Source organism: Erpetoichthys calabaricus, chromosome 4, assembly GCF_900747795.2.
Source record: "Erpetoichthys calabaricus chromosome 4, fErpCal1.3, whole genome shotgun sequence".
NCBI classification, from domain to species: Eukaryota; Metazoa; Chordata; class Cladistia; order Polypteriformes; family Polypteridae; genus Erpetoichthys; species Erpetoichthys calabaricus.
The window spans coordinates 57,942,047-57,967,046 of record NC_041397.2 but is presented as its reverse complement, the minus strand read 5'-3'; the positions used below and the strand labels follow the sequence as shown (position 1 = coordinate 57,967,046).

At 38.9% G+C, this 25,000-nt stretch overlaps 1 protein-coding gene across 1 annotated transcript in view; it reads left to right on the top strand.

Annotated features, from left to right (window-relative positions):
* Positions 1 to 25,000, top strand: part of cdk8 (cyclin-dependent kinase 8) — a 1,217,851-nt gene that overhangs the window by 87,731 nt on the left and 1,105,120 nt on the right. Inside the window, exons 2-3 of the mRNA XM_051926591.1 lie at positions 8,923 to 8,998; positions 19,508 to 19,618. Coding sequence (XP_051782551.1) covers positions 8,923 to 8,998; positions 19,508 to 19,618 — 187 coding nt within the window. The remainder of the gene's footprint in view (positions 1 to 8,922; positions 8,999 to 19,507; positions 19,619 to 25,000) is intronic.

The window sequence follows — 25,000 nt, the reverse complement described above, 5'->3', positions numbered from 1 at the left end:
TAGCAAATGGCTGCAATATAACAAAGAGTGAAAAATTGAAGGGGGTCTGAATACTTTCCGTACCCACTGACCACTGGTTTTTGGCAAGATGGCGCCGACTGTTGAGGCACGCCGTCAGCCGCTCTGGCTTTTGTGTTTCTCGTTACTCCTGCTTTTTTCTCGGCTTACTTACTCCTGTGATGCTCTTCCTGACTCGATCATTCGTTATGATCGCTTCACCCTTCTGGCTCTTCGAACGAGTGCGGGGGTTTCTCGACATTTGACTCCGGAGTTCAGTCAAACCTTTGGCCGACTGTTTGAGGAAGTCCCGGCCTTCCTCATCACTGTCCACGGCTTGGCCGGTCGCCGATGGAAACGCCGCCGCCGTGGGAAGCGTGGAGGCACCAGGGCTCGGCTCCGAGCCTCCCGGATCCTCTCTAGGAACAACTCTCCTGGCTCCCAACATGAGTCAATGCTCCCGGAATGCCTCTTGCCCTCGGATGCTCTGGTACACTTCCCTGCCTCGCTCCGTCACCGCCGCCGGGGAGTGAACTTTAACAACCTACGCCGCATCACGACAATGTCAGCCGCCACGGCTGGTGCGTCTTTGTTAACGTCGTCCCAGCCGGTTCGTTTTGCGCTGATAAATGCCAGATCGGTCGTGAACAAAACTTTCATCCTGAAAGACTTTTTTCTTTCCAATGGCCTGGATTTTTTATGTACTGCTGAAACCTGGATTTTACCGGGCGAGACGCTCTCACTCACTGAAGTTTTGCCCCCGGGATGTTCCTTTATCAACACGCCGAGAGCGCTGCGCCGCGGCGGGGGCTTATTGACCTTATTTAAATCTGATTTTATCTGCAAACGCCCTTCCCTTCCGCTTTCATTTTCCCCTTTAACTTTTGAGCTCAGTATGTTTGAACTTGTCTGTTCTCCACCGCTGCTGTGCACACTCATCTATCGCCCCCCAAAATATAATAAGGACTTTTTAGACGAATTTTCAGCTTTTTTGGCTGATATTACCTGCAGATATGATCGCTTCCTTTGTTTGGGTGATTTTAATATCCATGTTTGCTGTCCCGTTAAACCTCTAGCAAAAGACTTTCTGGACATTATTGACTCCTTTGGTCTTTCTCAACTAGTCAATGGACCAACACATGGACAGGCTCACACACTGGATCTGGTTCTTTCTCGCGGTCTCAGAATCAGTGACTTGGACATTCTGCCTCCCAGTTTTTCTGATCACTCGCCTGTTCTGTTTAATTTGGATTTGGTCTCTGCTGAGCATGGTAAATCCACCACTACCCGTCCCTTCCGTGTCATTTCCCCTTCTGCTGCTGAAGATTTTGCAGCTGCTTTTTCATCAATCTCCACATCATGTGAATCCACGGATGCTGATGTTTTATTGCAAACCTTCTATACTTCCTGCTGTTCTGTGATGGATGTTGTAGCCCCACTCAAACAGAGACAATCCAAAGTCAAGCATGACCCATGGCTAAATGAACAAACTCGCTCCATCAGGCAAAACTGTAGGCGGCTAGAACGTAAATGGAGGAAAGATGGTCTCACTGTTACCTTTGACTGCATGAGAGACATGTGGTCTCAATACCAGAGAGCAGTCAGAGGTGCAAGGAACCGTTTTTTTACTGACATCATCTCAAAAAATTCTGGCAATCAACGTGTCTTATACAAAACACTGAATGCTGTCCTCTCTCCAGCTGCAACTGTTTTCTCTTCTCCCTCCAATGCTCTTTGTAATCAGATCCTTACGTTTTTTCTGGATAAGGTCATGAACATTAGATCCCAGATCTCCATTTCTTCTTCTGGCTCTGTTGATTTAGCCGTTCCTGTACACAGCTCCCTCACTAGCTTTGAACCCATTTCGCTCCCCCATCTGGAAAAAATCGTCGCCTCAATGAAGCCTTCAGGCTCTCCGGACGATGTGGTGCCGTCCAGACTGCTGAAAGATGTCTTTCCTGTGATTCGATATGATGTCTTAAAGATCATAACTAGTAGTCTATCTTCAGCTACAGTTCCTTGTGCTTTCAAACACGCAGTTGTACATCCAATCGTGAAAAAACCTGATCTTGACCCTGCCGTCTTCTCCAATCTTCGTCCAATTTCCAAACTACCTTTCCTGTCAAAATTACTCGAAAAAGTAGTTTATGAGCAATTAATTCACCACCTACAGGACCATCAGGTAATGGACCTTTTTCAGTCAGGCTTTAGGCCCCAACACAGCACAGAAACCGCGCATTTACGTGTCCTAAATGATGTCCTTTTGGCATTGGACTCAGGACTCTACGTGATTATGGTTCTTCTCGATTTATCTGCTGCCTTCGACACAATCGACCACGACATCATGATCTCCCGACTCAAATCCTGGGTTGGTGTATCTGGCTTAGCCCTCGACTGGTTCAGGTCATATTTCTGCAACAGGACTCTTAGAGTCATGCTAGATGATTTTTCATCTGAATCAGTCCCACTCCCATGTGGTGTCCCCCAGGGTTCCATTTTGGGGCCACTACTTTTTTCAATTTACATCCTGCCTTTAGGTGCAATTTTTAGAAAACATGCAATCTCGTATCACCTATATGCTGATGACTGCCAAATTTATTTCTCCCTCAAGTCAACTGACTCCACTAAACCTCTTCTCAACTGCTTATCTGACATTAAGGACTGGCTGGCTGTAAACTTCCTTCACCTGAACGATTCAAAAACCGAGGTCATTGTTTTTAGTCCCGACCGCAAACAGACCCTACCCCTTGACCTCGACTTTCTTCCCATTCCAGTAACTTTGTCTGTTTCCAATCTTGGAATCAAAATGGATATGGTCCTGAAAATGGATGCTCAAGTCAATAGCACAGTAAAATCCTGCTTTTTCCATCTCAGGCGAATTGCCAAACTCAAACCAATTCTGCCTTACCACCTCCTGGAATCAGTAATCCATGCATTCATTACGTCCCGGCTCGACTATTCTAATTCCTGCCTATATGGTATTAGTAAAGCCACTCTTTCGAGACTCCAATTGGTTCAAAATGCGGCTGCAAGACTTTTAACTGGAAGCAGCAGAAGCCAACACATTACACCGATTTTAAAAACCCTACACTGGCTGCCGGTTAGCTTCAGAATTGATTTTAAGATACTCCTCTTAACCTATAAGGCACTAAATGGTCTAGCCCCTGCCTACTTGAGTGTCTTGCTCCATCGTCACAATCCCCCTCGTGTTCTTAGATCCGCAGATCAGCTGCTCCTAACCGTTCCCAAGGCACATTTTAAAGCTCGTGGTGAAAGGGCTTTTTCTGTCTGTGCACCCAAGCTCTGGAACTCCTTACCTTTAGTGGTTAGGCAAGCCACTTCAGTCACCACATTCAAATCACACCTAAAAACGCACTTCTTCACATTGGCTTTTAATTCTTAACCTGTCTTATTCCCACTTGCTTTTTGCTATTTCTCTGTTTTATTGGGTCCCCTGACCTGTTTTTTTTTTTTAGTGTCTCTGTTTTAATTCTCTCTTAATGTTTGTTTTTTTTTTAATATTTTGCTTTTAGTCTTGCTTGTTTTAACTGTACAGCGCTTCGGTCAGTTGTAATGCTGTGTTTTTAAGCGCTTAACAAATAAAAATGGTATGGTATGGTATATGTGTATATATATATATATATATATATATATATATATATATATATATATATATATATATTATATACAGTGGAACCTCGGTTCACGAACGTCTCGGAACACGTTCAAATCGGTTTACGACCAAAAAGTTCACCAAACCTTTGTATCTGTTCACAACCACACACTCGGTATACGAACAAGCCAGTTTCTATTTCGGTTTGTACGTGTTCAGTCTCTCCCTGTGCAGCGAAGAAGAGAGAGAGAGCGAGAGACACACACACACGCAGTGCCAGAGAGAGAGATACACGCACACAGGCAGCGCCAGAGAGAGAGAGAGAGAGAGATACACGCACACAGGCAACGCCAGAGAGAGAGATACACGCACACAGGCAGCGCCAGAGAGAGAGAGAGAGAGATACACGCACACAGGCAGCGCCAGAGAGAGAGAGATACACGCACACAGGCAGCGCCAGAGAGAGAGAGAGAGAGATACACGCACACAGGCAACGCCAGAGAGAGAGATACACGCACACAGGCAGCGCCAGAGAGAGAGAGAGAGAGAGATACACGCACACAGGCAACGCCAGAGAGAGAGATACATGCACACAGGCAGCGCCAGAGAGAGAGATACACGCACACAGGCAGCGCCAGAGAGAGAGATACACGTACACAGGCAGCGCCAGAGAGAGAGATACACGCACACAGGCAGCGCCAGAGAGAGAGATACACGCACACAGGCAGCGCCGGAGAGAGGGAGAGAGAGAGAGATACACGCACACAGGCAGCGCCAGAGAGAGAGAGAGAGAGATACATGCACACAGGCAGCGCCAGAGAGAGAGAGATACACGCACACAGGCAGCGCCAGAGAGAGAGAGAGATACACGCACACAGGCAGCGCCAGAGAGGGAGAGAGAGAGATACACGCACACAGGCAGCGCCAGAGAGAGACACGCACGCACACACAGCGCGCCAGAGAGAGACACGCATGCACGCACACACAGCGCGCCAGAGAGAGACACGCATGCACGCACGCACGCACACACAGCGCGCCAGAGTGAGACACGCACGCACACACAGCGCGCCAGAGAGAGACACGCACGCACACACACACAGCGCGCCAGAGAGAGACACGCACGCACACACACACAGCGCGCCAGAGAGAGACACGCACGCACACACACACAGCGCGCCAGAGAGAGACACGCACGCACGCACGCACACACAGCGCGCCAGAGAGAGACACGCACGCACGCACACACACACAGCGCGCAAGAGAGATGCACACACACACACACAGAGAGAGAGAGAGAGAGACAGACGCATGCACAGAGCACGGGAGAGACAGACGCACGTGTGCGCACACACACACACAGCGTGTGCGAGAGAGGGAGAGAGAGAGAGACAGACACACACAGCGCGTGCGCGAGAGAGAGACAGACACACACACACACAGCGCGTGCGCGAGAGAGAGACAGACACACACACACACAGCGCGTGCCCGAGAGAGACACAGACACACACACACACACAGCGCGTGCGCGAGAGAGACACAGACACACACACACACACAGCGCGTGCGCGAGAGACACAGACACACACACACACAGCACGTGTGCGAGAGAGACACAGACACACACACACACAGCACGTGCGCGAGAGAGACACAGACACACACACACAGCACGTGTGCGAGAGAGACACACACACACACAGAGCGAGAGAGAGAGAGAGAGACAGACGCACACACACACACATACAGAGAACGAGAGAGAGAGACAGATGCACACACACACACACACACACACACACACAGCGCGAGAGAGAGAACTGGACGCATAAGGTATGAAGGCAGTTAAAGAATGCACTGGGCTTTTTTGTTTTCACTTCTGTTTACAGCGATCGGTTCGTAGCGTGCATTGTTGCAATGTTACTTTTCTTGGTGGTTTATTAAATTGCGGATTTTTTTCAAATGTTCATTTTTCCCCCTCTGCTTAAAACTCATTAAAAAAAAAGTGTTTTTAGCCAGCGGTTGGTAGCGCTATAGCACAAACTATTGCAGTGTTAGTTTTCTCTGTTCTCTAGTTTTAATTTGCTATTACGCTGTGCATTCTATGGTTTAAAAAAAATACATATTTACATACAGTTTGTATGGTCTGGAACGGATTAATTGTATTTACATACAATCCTATGGGGGAAATTACTTCGGTTCATGACCAAATCGGGTTACGACCAGAGTTTTGCCACCCGTATAATATTCCTAGCTGCAAAGGGTTTCTTTTGCATTCAAAAGAGTTGTTGACAGTACAGAGTCCAAGACAGAACTGATGAAGGTTGGAAAAGATGGCGGTTTTAAGTGGTCAGGCAAGTAGTGATGTAGGGTAATTGGAAGTGATGTTTTTCTGGCATCAGCCTGGGCGCCGGAACCGGAAGCGACATTCTTCAGGAGAAGGTTTAGTGCACTCCGCCCTCCCCTGGCCTGGCGTGGAATTACCTTTACTTGGTCCACACAACGTCCCCCTACTCGCACGTGTGTGACAATATATAATATTTGAATTTTCAAGAAGTAGTATATAAAAGGAAGAATATATAGACATGAATATTGATCAGTAGTACAAGTACATGGTTTAAATAAATATAGATACTGTATATAAAATATTTTATATAAAGAATAGATATATGTTAACTGGTGAAAATATACATAAAATACAGTCAGACATTATTAATATTTAGAAAGGTCAGCTAGTGATTGGTAAGGGTTGAGAGTTCAGAATGGTGATGGTGTTATGAAAGAAACTGTTCCTGAGCCTACTGGTGCAGGACCGAAAACTCCTGTAGCGCCTCCCTTGATGATGATGCTGCGAGTCTGTCATTGCAGGGCCTTCCTATCAGCTATGGAGCAGTTGCCATACCACACCTTAATGCAGTTTGTCAGTAAACTCTCAACAGTGCAGTGGTAAAAGTTCAAAAGAATCTGAGGAGACAGGCAGGCTTTCTTTAGCTCCCTGAGAACGTAAAGTAGCTGTTGCATTTCTGTTACCAGATTGGAATATTTATTGTCCAAGAAAGGTCCTCAGAGATGAGGAATCCCAGGAATTTTAAGCTGGAAACACACTCCACTTCAGCCCCATTTATATGGATGGGAACATGTCTGCTGCCTTTAGTTTTCCAGTAATCCACAGTGAGCTCTTTAGTTTTATTGGTGTTGAGGTCGAGGTTATTGTCAGCATAATGTGTTGCCAGGTGCTGAACCTCTTCTCTGTAGGTGCAATTGTTATTGTCACTGATCAGTCCTATTACCATGGTGTCATTTGCAAACTTTATGATGGACTTGGAGCCATATAAAGGGATGCGGTCATGGGTGAAGAGAGAGTAGAGGAGTGGGCTGAGTACACATCCCTGTTGAATGTCAGTTTTCAGGATCAGGATAGAGGAAGTCTGGTTGTTTAGCCTGACAGAATGGGATCTGTTGGTTAGAAAGCCCAGTGTCCAATTACAAAGAGAGGTGCTGAGGTTGTTGGATTTAGTTACCAGATTGGAGGGGATGATGATGATGATGATGTTAAATGCAGAGCTAAAATCAACAAACGACATCCTGATGTAGAAGGAGTTGTTATCCAGGTGTGCCAGGGTAGAGTGAAGTGCAGAGGATATGGCATCCTCCATTGACCTATTTGGGATGACAGGCAAACTGGTAGGGATCTAGTGTGGGAGGTAGACTGGATTTGAGGTGGTACAGAACCAGTCTGTCAAGGTACTTGGTGATGATGGGGGGTGAGTGCAACAGGATTCTGTGTCAGGCTCCCTGGAGAGGATAATTTAGACAACGCGACAAAGACAGCCTGGGCCAAAGACTGATTGAAGATGTTACTGAAGATCTCAGACTGTTGCCCAACACAGTCCTTACGCATTCGCCCAGGTATGCCATCAGGGCCAGCAGCCTTACGTATATTTGCTTTGCTTAGTGCAGATTGTACAGCGGAGGTAGTTAGTCTGAGGGGCTGGTTACCTGGACGAGGGGCAGTTTTGGTTACAAGTATTTTTTGTCCCGATCAAAATGAGCATAAAAGTTGTTTAGCTTGTCAGGAATGGGAGGCATTACTTGATATTGAAGTTGTATTTACCTTCCTGTATTCTGTGATGGTCTGGATGCCTTGCCACATACGTCTGGGATCTGGGAGTTTTTGAAATGATCCTCATTTTGTTTCTTGTATTTCTGTTTGGCTCTTCTGATGCCCTTTTTCAGGTTGGCCCTGGATGTACTGTAACTCTGTGTCACCAGATCTGAATGCGGTGATGCAAGCTTTCAGCAGGAGTATGACCTCTCTATTCATCCAAGGCTACTGGTTAGGGAAGGTGTTAATCTGTTTGTGCATTGTGATTTTGTTAATGCTCATATTGATGTAATCTAGGACAGAAGAGGTGTACCATTCAGTGTCCACTTACGAGTCCCGAGTAGCATTGGTGGCAAACAAGCTCCAGTCTGTGTGCTGAAACTTCTGCTGTAAAGCAGAGTCTGCCTCTTCAGCCCAGACTTTCACATTCCTTACTGAAGGTATCACGCATCTGATAAGTAGTGTGTATTTAGGGAGGAGGAGCAGGGAGAGGTGATCTGATTGTCCAAGGTAGGGAGCGGAAAATCCTTGTAGGCTTATACATGGTCTAAAATTCTATCTCCTTGGGTGGGGCAAAAGATGTTTTGATGAAATTTGGGGAATGCAGTTCTAAAGTTGCAATGATTGAAATTACCTGTATGAATGAAAGCCTCATTTGGATGTGCCATTTGTTGTCTGCTAACAGCAGCATGCCGTTCTTTCACTGCAAGCTTAGTGCTTGCATGGTAGTACATACACAGCAGTGGTAAAGCTGTTTTCTCAAGGTAAAGCGTATAGGATGCGTCTGGAGTACCACAGCAAATGGTCTGGATACTTGTGAATGAGAGATTTAAGTTTTTCATTTTAATAAATTTACAAATGTTCCTGAAATCTTTTTTTTTTTTATTTTTAAACCTTGTTTAAACTTCTGTGTTTGTCATTTGCCATTATGGGTAGTAATACCTGTACAACATATACTGTGATGGTGGTTTGACTAAATTACTTGCAATTATTTGCATTCATTGAAACTGGATCTCTGAGCATGTACTTGGCAGTGTGTGTGAATGTAAAAGTGAGTATGAGATATATATGGATTCTTGTATATTTTTATGTTTGAAATCTTTGCAACTGTTTTTTTTCTGTAAGAATTAGCCCTGTAAATATTACTTTTCAGTTTTAAGTATATCCTTTTTGTTCTTGTCAATAATAATTCTGAGAAATCTTTTTTATGCAGAAAGGATGACAAAGACTATGCTTTAAAACAAATAGAGGGTACTGGAATTTCTATGTCTGCCTGTAGGGAAATAGCGGTAAGTATTTATTTTTATATTTCTATTAATGTGTTTTGTAAGACCTATATTACTGTTGGTGAAGCATGAAACTAATACCTATTTGAACTGAAAAGTTATTGCTCATTTGGAACAATGGTCTTTGTGTTTATTGACTTATTTTATTAATAAATAAATTGTTTTAGAGTTACTGTTTAAATAGTCCTTCACATAATACTTTTTAACTCATGTTTAATTTATACATATATTAAAATGTCAAATTTTTCTACACATGAATTTCTCTTTATATTTATATAAAGTATGTAATCTCTTTATAATATCTGAATTGTTTCATTCACTAAAATCGTTTTTTTTTTTTTTTTTTTTAAGAAAATTATATACTTGTTACCCAGTTTGTAGCCACCTTTGTAGAAATTAATACATTTCCAAAAACTGTCAAGGTTTTCTATCTTTGAGATTATTTCATTTTTATCATGTATTGTCAACATCTGTAAAATTTAGTGCAAATAAATTAAACAATTGAATATCTTTTCTGTTTTGTGTGATTTGCTACTTCTGGCATGCAAAGCAACAATATATGAAGGGTGATCAGAAAGTTTTTAAATCTGAATCTGAAAGAAATATTCTACAATGCTGATATTGTAAGTGACAAAAGATCAGATATGTGGTTTGAAATGCCTTTTGTGGCTCTCAGTCAGGAAAAGGAGTTAAGGAAAACTGTTGAGCTACTAGTTTTGCTTCCTGGGGATGCCTTTGCTCATAATATGAGTTACAAAAGCTGAAACTGTGTTTTCCAAGAGATGCCACACCCACACAAGTACATAGCAGAATTCAGCACATGGAAGTAGTTTTATGACAGTCATAGAGCAAAGCCTTCTTCTTGATACTAGTTTTTATTTATTGTTTAATAAATTCTATAATGTGTGCAGCTAACCCAATGAAAATATTAAAGGTGTAATGAGTGTTTTTGTGGCAAACACATTTTATTTTACCATAGATTACATTGTGTATGAAAGGGCATCGCTTACAGATTGGTTGCTGTCCAAAGGTTGACACTTTAGTTTAGAAATCAGCTCCTTGAAAATCATAGTCCCCTGCACATTGGAAGTATTACATGGACACTAGATGCTCCATGCAAACATGTATACCGCCGCAGAACAATCAAGATAATTAAAATTAAAACAGGAACAGTTGTCTGTATTCATTTATTTATTTTTTCAAATAGAAATTTGCACTGGAAAAATAAAACCATGCGCAGTTACTGTAACTTTTGTCATTCACTGAATCAATTTAGTGCCAATTAGTACATTAGATGAATCGGAGTCCTTCAGAATAAACTTATGCAAACATGAGCGAACATGCAAACTTTAAACAAATTATTACTAAATTAGTTGGCTAGCAGTGTGTGTGTGTGTGTGTGTATGTGCGTGTGTGTGTGTGAATGTATTGGATATTGTCTCATGCCAATTGTGACCTTAGTTCAGTGTCACTCCTGAGCCAGGGCAGCACACAACAAAAGCTACCTTAGCCACCCGAGCCAAAGAGATTTCCTTTTGCCCCAGTAATTGTTTTTAACTACAGAGCTCATCTTGCAGTAGACTTCAGTACACTAATGTAATGTTAATTATGTAATATAACTGTAATTTATACCTTTTGAGCAGAGCGTGTTAAATTCTGCTTGGATAGTAATACATAGTCCAGTGAATTCTTAACTGGCGTCCTATCCAAAGAAATGCAGGTTGTGTGGATTAACACTAGAATTACCAGAGCCTACGAAAAAACTTGAAGATCCGTCCCACCTTAAATCGCTTCTCACATTTCCGTCAGCGTCTTTTGTCCTGTAAATGTGTGGATAAACAGCAAACAGCAAGCAGCCTGCTATCACATCCCCCCACCCGCACAGTTTTCTCAGCTCAAGTCTGTTTACCTGCGTGTCAGTTGCTTAGAGTTGTATAGAGTGAGAAGTCAAGCAAAATGACACCTTTTGTAAATACTATATTGTTATTTGGAACACTTGCATTTCATGTGTGTTCCGTGTCTACAATGATCTATGTAAACACACCGTTAAAACAGAAACGTTTTTCATGTTTTAGTAATAATTGACATAATGTAGACATGAAGTGTATAATGTGTGAAGCCTGAATTCCAAATGTCAAAGAAACACTTTCACAAAATGTACAAATATAACAGAACAAGTGCGCTTCTATTCAAGAATATAACTGCAGAAAAAGAACCCACGTTAGTGTGCGACATTGACACGCTTTTGCTACGATCGCTTCGGTGGCGCAATGGTATCATCTGTTGACTGGTAATCAAAACTTCACGGGTTCGATCCTGAACGAGTCCGTTTTGAGAAGTGAGCTGCACGTATTCTTACTATCTTAGAATAAAAACATACATTTGATTTCAGTCTGTAACAGCCAGTGTAATTTATGATACTTGTAAAGGTTAGCTTTGTTTTTTTTTTTTTTTTTTTTTTATTCAGTTTTATTCTCTCAGCCGCTTTCACAATCCCAACACCCCACCCCACCTACACCCATCCCCCCGCTTTTGACACTGCTGTTTTCACATAGACGCGCTATAACAGAGGTCAACTCAGATCATGACGACGGTTCTACATCGGAGCAAGAATGCACTTTTGCCATCGCTGTACTTTGTACATGTACTTTTGATGTGCTTGGGAAGCTCTGCACTCTATTTGTGACATTACGCTGTAGGAAGTAAGTAAATAAATAAATAAAGGTAAATAACATTCGATCTGGCTCTTACATACAAAGTACAGCAACGGCAGCTTCCACCTGCAGTTATAGACTCTTCAGTACGCAAGCGACTCTTCACGCTAGTGTTTAGATCTGGACGATGTATGTTCCCCCCAAAAAAGTCTAACTGCATTCTTGTACCATTGCTTGTGTACTAAAGTGTCAGTAGGCACTTTTTGTGGCATTACATGTATTTTTTGAGCATGCCCTCTGCAGTCTACTTGTGACTTTACGCTGTAGGAAGTAAGTAAATAACTCAAGGTAAATAACATTCAATCTGGCTTTTATGTAAATAACATATAAATGTTAATGTTTTGGGCACATGCACCGTCCTTACATACACCGTCCTTTGTATGTAAGAACCAGATCGAATGTTATTTACCTTTATTTATTTACTTACTTCCTACAGCGTAAAGTCCAAGTAGAGTGCAGAGCTTCCCATGTACATCTACAAAGTACAGCGATGGCAAAAGTGCATTCTTGCCCCGATGTAGAACTGTCGTCATGATCTGAGTTGACCTCTGTTATAGCGCGTCTATTTGAAAACAGCAGTGTCAAATGCCGGGTGGGTGGGGTTGGGGGTTTGGTTATCATGAACGCGGTTGAGAGAATAAAACTGAATAAAAAAAAACAAAGCTAACCTTTACAAGTATCATAAATTGCTCTGGCTGTTACAGACTGGAATCAAATGTATGTTTTTATTCTAAAATAGTAAGAACAGGTGTAGCTCATTTCTCAAAACGGACTCGTCTGGGATTGAACCCGTGAAGTTTTGATTACCAGTCAACAGTTGATACCATTGCGCCACCGAAGCAATCGTAGCAAAAGCGTGTCAATGTCGCACCCTAACGCGGGTTCTTTTTCTGCAGTTATATTCTTGAATAGAAGCGCACTTGTTCTGTTATATTTGTACCTTTTGTGAAAGTGTTTCTTTGATATTTGGAATTCAGGCTTCACACATTATACACTTCATGTCTACATTATGTCAATTATTACTAAAACATGAAAAACGTTGCTTTTAACGATGTGTTTTCATAGATCATTGTAGACACAGAACACACATGAAATGCAAGTGTTCCAAATAACAATATAGTATTTATAAAAGGTGTCATTTTGCTTGACTTCTCACTCTATACAACTCTAAGCAACTGACACACATGTAAACAGACTTGAGCTGAGAAAACTGTGGGGTGGGGGGATGTGATAGCAGACTGTTTGCTGCTTATCCACACATTTACAGGGCAAAAGATGCTGATGGAGAATTGAGAAGCGGTTTAAGGTGGGACGGATCTACAAGTTTTTTTGTAGGCTCTGGTAATTCTAGTGTTAACTTGGCCAAATTGAGTGTTTGTATACGAGCGTGTATGTGTGTTCATCCGGAGATGGCCAGATGTTTTTCCAGCCTTGCACACAATGATTTCTGGGATAGGAGTAGGCTTCCTGGAGATCCTGCTTTGGATAGGTGGTTTAAGAAGATGGATGAATGGATGTTTGAAATGACTGATCATCATGACTGAGCTGCTACTCAGCCAAAAAAGTAAGCAGAAACAAAGCTCTAATGTACAAAAACAAAACTATATGTACTAAATGATAGCACCGTGCATTTTGTGATCACTTTTTACTTGCTAGGGCAAATAGTTCGAGGAACAGCATCACATTCAATTCACTGTGAGATGGACAACTGTGGCTAGTCATCAGAAGCAATTCGTGTGCTGACTACTTGAGCATTTAGCTCGTTCAATTCATCCTTCCTGTATCAGGTCTCCAAACTAAAAAAAATACTGGCTTTTACAATTAAATATTTAGGAGCCAAATTACCTTTTTAGATGAGCAATTACGAAAACAAAATATTTCATATTAACATAACAAAAAATACTGCATCTTCTGTTCTATGCCTGTAGATCTAAGTGCCATTTATTGTGTGATTCTTGCAATCTTCCATTAAGTCTTACCTCTGACTGCTGTTTTTTGTTCAAACTTTAAATCTTCTGTATGTACTTTTTTGGGATATCATCACTATGTACAGTCAAAAATTCAGTGTCTACTCTTCTGAATCTAATTCTGGTCACTTGGCCATCATATATATTGAGGCTTCCTCTTGTCTGAGCTGAATCAGTGCCACACACAGAACTCAGGATCAAACTCTTCACTTTTTGAGAATACCCTGATTAAATCCTCAAACGTTGAAACATTAATTGAATTGCGTAGTTTTGGTATTATTCTGTTTTGTGCAGAAAAGCCTTGTTGACATTGCAGTTCAAATGTGCTACACAAGGATGTTCTTAACTAAATGCAAACTATTCCTGAAATCTATGTAGTAAAACACCTTTTTCAAGGTAACTCCCCATAAACTACTGTAAGACATGTCTGCAAACTGGCCTTTGATGGGCAATTTGAGCACTCTCCACTCAGTCTGGATAACCTCTACATCACACTCATTCTTCAGCAAGATGGTTTTGTTCCATTTTAGTATCGTATATATATTATATTTTGTAGTCTTTTTTTTTTTTTTTTTACAATTTTTTGATTGTTACTTCTACTGTTATTTTAAGTCTACTGATTAAGGTCATCTCTGAAGGTTGCCCAACTCTGGAAACCCTTGAGCTGGATGTTCTGAAATGTCATATAGCTGTAGCTACCACTCACTGATTTGACACGCTTTTAGTTTTCTGTCTGTCTGCTCTGTGTGCCTCATCTCCCTGGACAATGTACTAACTTTGGGTATGCAGTTCTGATTCAGTGTGTTGTATAAATTTGTGAAAATGTCCATTTCTGAAAGGTTTTTCCTCATACATGTAATTCTTATGACACAGCTTTTAATTGTAGTCACAGCCTGAGACAAAATCAGACGATTCTTCTCAAGTGTAAGACTTGTGCTTCATATGGTACTGTACAGCTGTGCAATGTCCTTGTTCCATATTTCAATCTAAACAACACTAAGGAGAAAGTGTGTGGTAAATATGAGGGAGCATGTTGGGTCTTTACTGCTGAAGAACTGTGGGTTGTACAGCCTAACTCCACAGCACTTGCTCTCGGCTCACACTTACCATAGGGGTTGAAATGATGGGCCTTCCAAACCAGCAGCAGATCATCATAGATTTTTTTTAATCATTGGAAGACGTTTGAGTGTGTTTCAACATATTTCACTATATATTGTACTTATGTATAATTTGTATATGAACATAAAATAAATAAAATGTAATAGATAGTTAAAAGAAGGTATATGTGCACTGCTTAGAGGAGAGATAAGAGAACATTTTCCACCTGGTGAACACATGTTAACTCTGGTTTCATCTGTCCCAATGCACATATTTTATCTTACCACTAATTAGTCTGCATTATTTAGTATACATTGTATTGTGTTTAGCATTCCCTGAGCATGGCAGCATTTAAGCTCAGCTAATCCAATTAGAGTGTTCACAGGTATACCAGACGAAATAGACATATAGTATATAATCACATTATCTCTACCAGATACATCAGTTCCACAGTCTTGTAATGACCGAGATATAATTTGCCTTTGCAGCCCCACACAGTGTTTATGCCTTAAGTTAATTTGCAATGTGCCCAATAAATTCAGTACATGCTATTCGCAGACTGGGCTCAGTCACTGGCACAGAGCTTGCTTTAGTAGAGTAAATCTCAGCTTTCTTGTCCACAAAGAGAAGAGATTGTCAGCTCTCGGCTCCCAAAGAGGGAGTGGTTCATCAACTTTTAGGTTTCAGTGAGTGATGTTTCATAGAGTGCAAGTAACAGAAGAGATGGTGTAACCTCTGGTGATTGGATCAAGGTCGGTCACTTCCAGTTACTGAACCATTCTTTGTTTGAACTTTGGTGTCCATTTACTGTAGGTACCTTCATGTCTGTACAAGTCAGCAGAGATGTCAGTTCTGATTTACACCTTTGTTATCAGATGAAGTACAGGCTGATATTGGTATGAGCTGCAGTTTAGCCACTTTCTTCAGGTTTGTGTGTATGGTTGCACGGCTGAATTTCTGCATCTCTTTTAAATCTGCTATTTTAACAGGCCTTCTGCAATATTAAAAGCCTAGCAGAATGGTCAATTCACCCATTTACTGCACTGTATTGGTTTGCAGAACTGGCAACCTGCCCTTAACTGTGCCATTTGTTCTAGTGGAGGCAATGACAACTAGGTCCACCCAGGCTCTAGTCAAGAGCCCATCTGCTTGTCCTTGGGAGATCTTCCACCTCTCCACCAGGAATGCAGCACATTATATGAGACACACTGTCTCTTGAGCGATCTTCAATCCCAGTCTTACTAATAACTAAGTCACTATCAATGATACGTACTGCAAGTTGAAAAGAATTTCTCTTTTTAGCTGCCCTCAGACACAGCTGGGCAAAAAAGAAAAAATAAGCTTCTAAAGGGAATACACCTTTAAAATGTACTACCTGACCCATTATTGGCAACCAAAAATGTTTTAGGAGTGAGCAAACACAGATTTTAAGTTTTACAAAACAGTAACACTCAACAGTTAATCCAGTCTACCAAACAAAAATTATAATGTATTAGGACATAGCACATGCTATATATGTCACTAAATCATAGCATTCATTCTTGCAAGCAATATTTCTTGTTACCTTTCTTATTTTCACAACCAGTAAAACTAAGGAAAGTAACGCAGCTTATTGACATGTACTAAAATACAGAGTATTGTGTCCTTCTTGGAAGCCCATCTTTCATGATCTAAGAAATCATGGCAGTTAAAAATCGCAGAAGTACATTACCGATTGTAAAACCAGTTGTGTCAAATAATGTTAAAGAATAAGCAAAGGTGGACCATTGATAACATGTGATAATGCTTTAAAATGATAGTTCAGTTTAATTAGTGGTAGTGTTTAAGTGTGCATACTGACTTTAAAAAATGGACCCACTAAAATGGAACAGAGCAATAATAAAAATAATAACATTAGCGACATTTATGAATGATGTATTTTTCCAGCTCTGTGCTGAAAAATCATAGGTACTGTAGGTATAGTACATGAGTTTTGCCAGTTTTTATAAGCTTGAAGTGGATGAAGATTTTTTACCTAATGAAAGAGGTCATTGGCCTGTTACAAAAAATGTTTTTTTAAAGTGCTCTAAATGAGGTATTATATAGAAATGTAATTTGTTTTTGTATTTTTATCATTTTTACATCATTTAGCTATTTTACCAAACCCTTATTTATATTTTGTTTTGGCATTTGTAATATTAATTTATTTTAGTCACAAAATATTCAATTTATAGAATGAAAACAGTGTCAGAATAAGAGGCAGTGAAAAAAACCTTAAACTTCAATCTGAAATCTGTAATGAAAAGGTGTCATTTTCATGGTCTGCCACTCATTACAGTGTAGCCAGGTTTACCTGAAATACTTATGGACCTTTAAGCAAATGTCACAGATCATTAAAATGTTGAGGAAAGTATATTTATGCAACTGTCAAACTTTTACTAAAGAAGTGCATTATGGACCAATATATACTGAGAGCAGCCTACTACAAACAAGTTAATTCATCAAAGATGAGAAACATTTTAATAACCTAATGTTCACCAAGTATCTACTCAATATTTTTTTGTAACATTTTATTAGTTTTATTAAAATCAAATAACATTCCATACAAGCAAGTCAAGTTTAACAAAACTAGGTTTGAAATAAATTGACCTCCACCCATTAGAAAGAGAGCTAGGTCAGCAGAGTAAAACTGTAATGACAGTAAAAAATATGTAGATAAGTAAATGAATAAAACTAAATAAAATAAAATAATAAAAAAAGGTGAGAGAATCCGCTTCCTCAATGCTTTAAATGCTTACACCAAACACAGCTGTTAGTGGATTAGGAGGGATTGTCACACCAAGGCTGTCTGAAAGACATTGAAAGATTTTTATCCAAAATTATGTTAATTTGGTGTATGCCCAAAACATGTGGCCTAGTGAGGCTGGAACCTGATTGCAACGTTCGCAGGTTGTATCTTGTCCTGGAAACATTTTGGACAATTTTAAACAGATGCTCTCAATATATAATTTTAAGTTGTATGCTTTGCGCATATGGAGCTCGAGTGAATTCTGTGCATTGCTGCCTTACATTCCTTTCCTGAGATGTTGAGTGAGAGATCCTTTTCCCACTGTACTCTGGGATCTTTGAAAGGGAGGGACTTTAAAATGTTTTTATATATAATGGAGATGCTGTCTGAGTCCTCAAGACTGATCAATATTTCTTCCGGAATAGAGGTAGGTGGGAGGTGAGGGAAATTGGGTAGGTTTTGTTTGACAAAGTTTCTAATTTGAAGAAATATGTTGCTGGAAAGTAAAATTTAGATTGTAATTGTTCGTAGGATGCGAAGACTTTGTCTGTATACAGATCTCCAAGTTATTTAATCCCAAATGTTTTCCAAACATTAAAAACTGCATACGTTTGAGAGGGTGGAAAAAGGAGATTCTCGTGCAGAGGTGTCACAGATAAAAGCTTCTCTTTCTTAAAATAATTCCTACATTGGTTCCATATTCTGAGTGAGTGGTGCACTGTTAGGTTGTTAGTATATTGGCGATGACTTGTACTTATTGGGGTACAAAGCAAGGAATATAAAGAAGTACTGCAGGATTTTATTTCTATTGCGGACCAACCTGTGTGTTCATCAGTTTGTGTCAATGTTCAGGTTTTTATAGCTTGTATATTCACTGCCCAGTGATGAAATTGAAAGTTCCTTAGGTCTTTGTAGGGTTGCCCTCTGGATACGTGGATGTTTTGAATTCCAAATAAATGAGGTTATGGTTGTATCTAATTTCTTTACAAAAATGGTTTATTGTTGTATATTGGAATGTCTTGAAATAGAAAGAGAAGCTTAGGAAGGATATTCATCTTGACATTGTTAATTCTTCCAGTTAAAGAGAGATGGAGGGTAGACCGTCTTGCTTAAATTTTTCCAAGTAGACAGCAAAATTTTGTTGATAAAGAGCTTTATGTTTACTTGTGATATTTATCCCTAGGTATTTAATCAATAATTCTGATTGAAAAAAAATTTGCAATTAGTGTTCGGATTCAGCAGGTTGGAAAATGGATGGATGGATGTTGCAAAAATTGTGTTAATTAGTTAAACTCAGCTTGTTTTGCATGACTGCTAAACCCTTATTTGGATTAAGTGGGTTTAAGAACATTGTTAGGTAGAGCTAGATGTATACTCATTGTCTTTGGCTAATGGTTGTATTTTTCCTTCAGTGTAAAAAGTACGTTTCCTCAGCATAAAAAGTTATTTTCATGTTAACAACACAAACAGTAGCCACTTGTTATGGTAAAAATCTTTAGTTCTTTTGATTTATGTTCATGGCAATTGGTTACATTAATACTCCATGTAAATTCTGTAATACTAGACTTGTGCAGAAATATGAGTATTTCAAATTTGTTTGGTTCTTCATTTCTGTCATGGTTTTGCATTATTCATGGCATATATTTAGTTATTCTTAATTTGGTGAGTTACAAATAAGAGGTGCACATTGTAGCAGTGAGCAGTTAATTTTTTGTTTTACTAACTACAACATGAATAATTTTGTGCACTACTCATTGTTTTTTTTTTGGTCCATTGTGTTGCAAGTCCTTCCGTTTTGTTTGCACTTTTTTCAGATGATGTTTCTTGAAACATATCTGCCGTTTGATTATTTTCTTCAGTTGTAAAAGAAATTACAAATATGTAATAAATTCTTTTTTAGGTTTTTGATTTAAGAAGTTGCTTATGTCTAAAGGTAACCACTTTGATTGTTTGTTTTGTTTTGCAGCTTTTACGTGAGCTAAAACATCCAAATGTCATTTCGCTGCAAAAGGTTTTTTTGTCTCATGCAGACAGGAAAGTGTGGCTTCTTTTTGACTACGCAGAACATGACTTATGGGTAAGGGCAAAAATATATGAAAGTAATTAAGCTACTTCTATCCTAGTAATGCTCTAGCTTATGCTGTTGCGGCTACATAGTTTTCAAATTTCAGATATTTTACCTCCCTCTGTAGTAAACTTGTTCCATTTGAAAAGCAGTGAAAAAACAAAAAAATATTGATGAATAAAACTTCAGTAGGAAAAAGTCTCTTGTGACCAGCTGGAGGAAAATTTCTGTTTTAATATCACTATTGTTATTCACCTTTAGATTTATAATGCATGCAGTACATTGTTGTCTACTTTGAAAGGCAATGTAAACAAGCAGTACTGTTAAGTGACCATTAAATTTGACCAGCTTTTTTCACTGCTTGTGTTTACTATTGTAGTTATTTCATTTGTTAATTGCATCTTATATTAGAGGATGCTAAGATCCAAACCTGTCCCAGAAATGTTTTGAATGTAAGACAGGAGGGAGAGTTGATAACTGAAAACTTTAATATATACAAAAAAATATGGAAATGAATGTGCACTGCTGATTTGTAATTTAACGACTAAAATATGGTTTGGTCGCTTAAAAAGAAATTCTACAAACATTTTCAAAATGACTGTTTATCTAACCAATAAAAAAGGAATCCAGCTACTTTGTGTTGTAAACACATTTAATCATATAACATAATTGTCATTGCAATATTTAAAAGGGGAAACCTATTTTTTCTACTCTTTACTTATCTGCAGATGTGGTAAGTTATTCTTTTGAAGGCTTTATTAATTCTTTGAGACTGGTGTCTTATCTTATAAAAATTATTTCATTGTTGACCTTCAGAAAGTGAAACCTTCAGTTTGAAATAATAACTACCCATAAGAGAGAGTAATGCACATACAGACTTTAAAATGCATTTTACAAACATTATTGTGATATAATGAGGTCTGAGAGTTAATTTATGAAATTTACTGTTGCATAAATAAAGAGTAGTACATAGGGCAATATTGTGAGTTAAAAGGGATCTGAAATGGATAAAACACTGTAGAATGAACTGCATTTACTTTTTAATCTCTCAGTCTTTTTAAATGTAAATGGAACTTGGATAATGAAAATTTTACTTGATCAGTTTCAACTATTGGCTTGTGAAATACAAGAACAGGTGGCCATTGAGTTATGAATGAGTTCTGCTCCTGATGACATTTGTAACTCATTTGAGCACACAGTATCTTGGAACTTGCACTGAAAATGTCTGTTAATGGAAATATTAGGTAAAATACATGTATTTTTACAGAAAAATGTTTCAAATGTACATATTAATAAAATGGAAGTTAAGGAATATTACTGTAATTTAAATCACAAAAATACAAATCATTAAAATAAAATGAACCCCACATATGCACAATTATGTTGCCCTTATACTTAAATGTCCTACTTTTTTGATAATTATTCAGTACATTATGGAGTTGGAAAAAGCATAATGAATTGCACGAAAAGTCAACACTGACAGCTGATCCCTCAGCAGAGACATTGCTGAACGATCACTACTGGTATTGCCTCCCCCTTTCTCCACCTGTACTCCCTAAGATGGAACACGCTGGGATGCTTATTTAGGATGCTAGAACTTATAAGAAGCATCGGCTTTTACTGCTTTGCTAGTTGACCATCTGTCAATTAACCTGCTTAACTGTGACTTAGCTTACTATATGGCTGTGCATGCAGAAAAGGTTACATTATGTTATACTTGTCGACAAAAGCACAAAATGACTGAAAATGAGGGTGTTATAGTGCATGGTGTGCAGAGCTATCCTTAACCGTTTGTGACTGCTGCTACTTATTCATCTGTGTCAAAACTAGTTTGATTAATTTCTTAAGTTTAAAGAAAAAAAAAGCAAAGGTTATGATAATTGATTGATTGATTGATGATACAGTTAAAAAGAAAGTTGTAGGGGTTTATGTGCACATTTGTAGTGATGTCAGAAGAGCTGATACTTTTGGTAGCATTCAATACCAGTGTTGCAAAGACATTTGTAGCATTTTTTAGTATCGGTATTACCAAATAGTTGGCGCTGCACTCATGCTTGACTGAAAGTAGACAAATTACTTGAAGTCACAGTAATACATGAGAAAAACATGAATACTTACTACATGTAAAAACTCAATGTTGCGATGATGCAGTACTTTATCATTTCATGTTAAAAAGGAAAACAGATGTAATTTTAGAAGCACTTTGTTTTCAAAGAAGGAGAATTTCAGCACCTGAGTTCAGGAATCGTGCTTATTATTTTAGAAACACACACACACACACACAGGCTTTTGGTATTACCACTTTTATCCCATTATATGTTTAGTTCATAAATAGCTTAATGCATACTTTGTGAGTGCTGTGATGTGACTGATCAGATGCAAGTTTTAATCATTGTTGTGATATGAAATTTTGTATATAAGTTTATAAATGTTTTGTATGTCTTTATTTGTAAGTCAGACAAAGCAAATATAATATTAGTGTTTTATTCATGAGAACAGCAATGGTTTGATGTTTAAAGAAGAAAGTTAGAAATGATGAGTTAACTAGAGACATTTAAAGTAACTACAAGTCTGTGTGCTGCTTGAAACTACACATCAGCATGTATCCGGTTGTATAGTTGCCATAATTCACTTGTACTGTGCTTATTGCTATTTGTTTATGAATATTATCAATAATACATTATTTAAAGTTGTAACTTAACTCCTGCTTGTGTTTTACTCTTTTTAATGGCCTGAGGTTATAGATGTAGAAGGGAAGGTGGGGAGAAGTACAAATATAATCTATACATATTAATAAAAGGCAAAGCCCTCACTGACTCACTGACTGACTGACTGACTGATTGACTGACTGACTGACTCACTCACTCATCACTAATTCTCGAACTTCCCGTGTAGGTGGAAGGCTGAAATTTGGCAGGCTCATTCCTTACAGCTTACTTACAAAAGTTAGGCAGGTTTTATTTCGAAATTCTACGCGTAATGGTCATAACTGGAACATATTTTTTGTCCATATACTGTAATGGAGGAGGCGGAGTCACGTATCGCGTCATCACGCCTCCTACGTAATCACGTGAACTAAAAACAAGGAAGAGATTTACAGCACGAGTCAAACACGGGAACGAAGGTAAATGACGTTAATTTTTGACTGTCTTTTAATACTGTGTAAGCATATATATTAACACATGTGCAATTAAACGTGTGCATTTACGGGGTGATTTCTCAGGCTTAAAAGCTCGCCTTTTATCAAACGCGGGAACAAAGGTAACTGACGTTGTTCACTGTCTTTTAATACTGTGTAACCATACATATTAACAGATGTGCAATTAAACGTGTGCATTTACAGGGTGATTTCTCAGGCTTAAAAGCTCGCCTTTTACTAAAAAGGTAAATGCAAAACTATTTTCAATCATTCTATGATCTGCTTCTCACAACTGAAGGCACCGTGGCTGATGGTAAATGACGTTAATTTTTCAGTGTCTTTTAATACTGTGTAAGCATACATATTAACACGTGCAATTAAACGTGTGCATTTACGGGGTGATTTCTCAGGTTTAAAAGCTCGCCTTTTATCAAACGCGGGAACAAAGGTAAATCACGTTCTTCACTGTCTTTTAATACTGTGTAACCACACATATTAACACATGTGCAATTAAACGTGTGCATTTACGGGGTGATTTCTCAGGCTTAAAAGCTCGCCTTTTACTAAAAAGGTAAATGCGAAACTATTTTCAATCATTCTATGATCTGCTTCTCACAACTGAAGGCACCGTGGCTGATGTTACGTCACTTGCTGTCCGACCATAAGCGTTACCTGCTAGGTAAACGGACTCTCACTTCACTCCCTTTCGGGAATCGAACCTCTGAGGTTTTCTTTTGTTCTTAATTAAAATTTAAAAGCAATAATTCACCGCTGCTAAGCCCCTCTAGCGCTGACGTCCGAGGTTCGATTACCGTAAGCAAGTGCAGTGAGTGTGTAATTACATTCACGGCATTCGTAGTCTGATTCACAATCTGATTGTATGGGTGGTTACTTCCAGGTAACGCTTATACTTGGCCACCAAGTCAGGTTGAAGTGATCACTCGAGTAAAGGCAGCTTCACAAAAAAACTGATCCTTAACAAACTGTTATTAGTATATTTTCCCTCAATTTAAAAACGTTTTATTTTCTTCTTAATAAAAATTTAAAAGCGGTACTTCGCCGGTGCGAAGCGCGTGGATTTGACCGACTGACACATAGACATATTCATGAGTGCAGGTACTTCGGAAAGAAAGCACCATGTAAACCTAAAGTTTAAATTAACTTCATAGACCTACAAAAGGTTGCCATTCATTTGAGGCAAGATTGCTTTTCTTCTATACAACTATACGTTGCTTTCTCAAGAGTGTGCTTGCACGGCTTCAGATATATATATATATATATCTATGTATGTCTATATATAAATATGTAAGCTTATAAGTTCTGCCTTACTTCTCTTTAAGAAAGGAAGATGTAATGATACTTGATTTAAACGATTCCATGTCTTCCTGGGTTTGCGTAGCTTATTGTCTAAAAAGGAGAAACCCTCATTTATAAAACTTTGCTGCAGATGACTTAGCTTATTGTCAATATCTTTACACGTTTTTTTAAGACTTATTGACTGAAACGGGCTTTCACGAAAAAAGTTAGGGCTTTGCTACAGGATACACCCTCCACAAGTTAAGCAAGTAAAAATAAAATATATATTTCTGTTTTATTTAAACCTTTTAAGTTCGCATGCATAGCCCCATTTGGCTGTTTAATTTTTTTTTTTCTTTCTTCAGTAATATTTAATCTCCTTAAGGAAAAAGAACATATCCATTTTACTTTTTTTGTATCTCTGTAGTAATATTTTAGTGTAAAAGAATAGCCAGTATTTAAACCTTTTATGTTACTTTATACTTTTATTTTACACAATGTTGAAAAATTAATAAGAAAGCTACATATTTTGGCAGCTGCTGCTTTCATTTTCAATGAAATGAAAAAAGCTCTCCAAGAGAAAACGTCAATGAAGAAGAAACAGTTTGCACTATCTAAAAATCAGAAACCCTCATTTATAAAAGTTTGCTGCAGATGACTTAACTGAAAATAAATGAATAGTTCCTATGTGTATAATACATATTTATCTATTTTACTTATGCCTTTATTCCACCAACTTACAACATCTGAGGTACAATTTGTTACATTACTTTTGTTTTTTGCTGCACAGGCAGGTGAAGTCACTTCCTCAGGGTCACACAGTGGTGTCAGTACCACGATTTGAACTGACAAGCTCTGGGTTTGCTGAAATATTACTGAAGAAAGAAAAAAAACGAAAACGGGCAAATGGAGCTATGCATACAAATGTCCATCCGTCCATTATCCAACCTGCTATATCC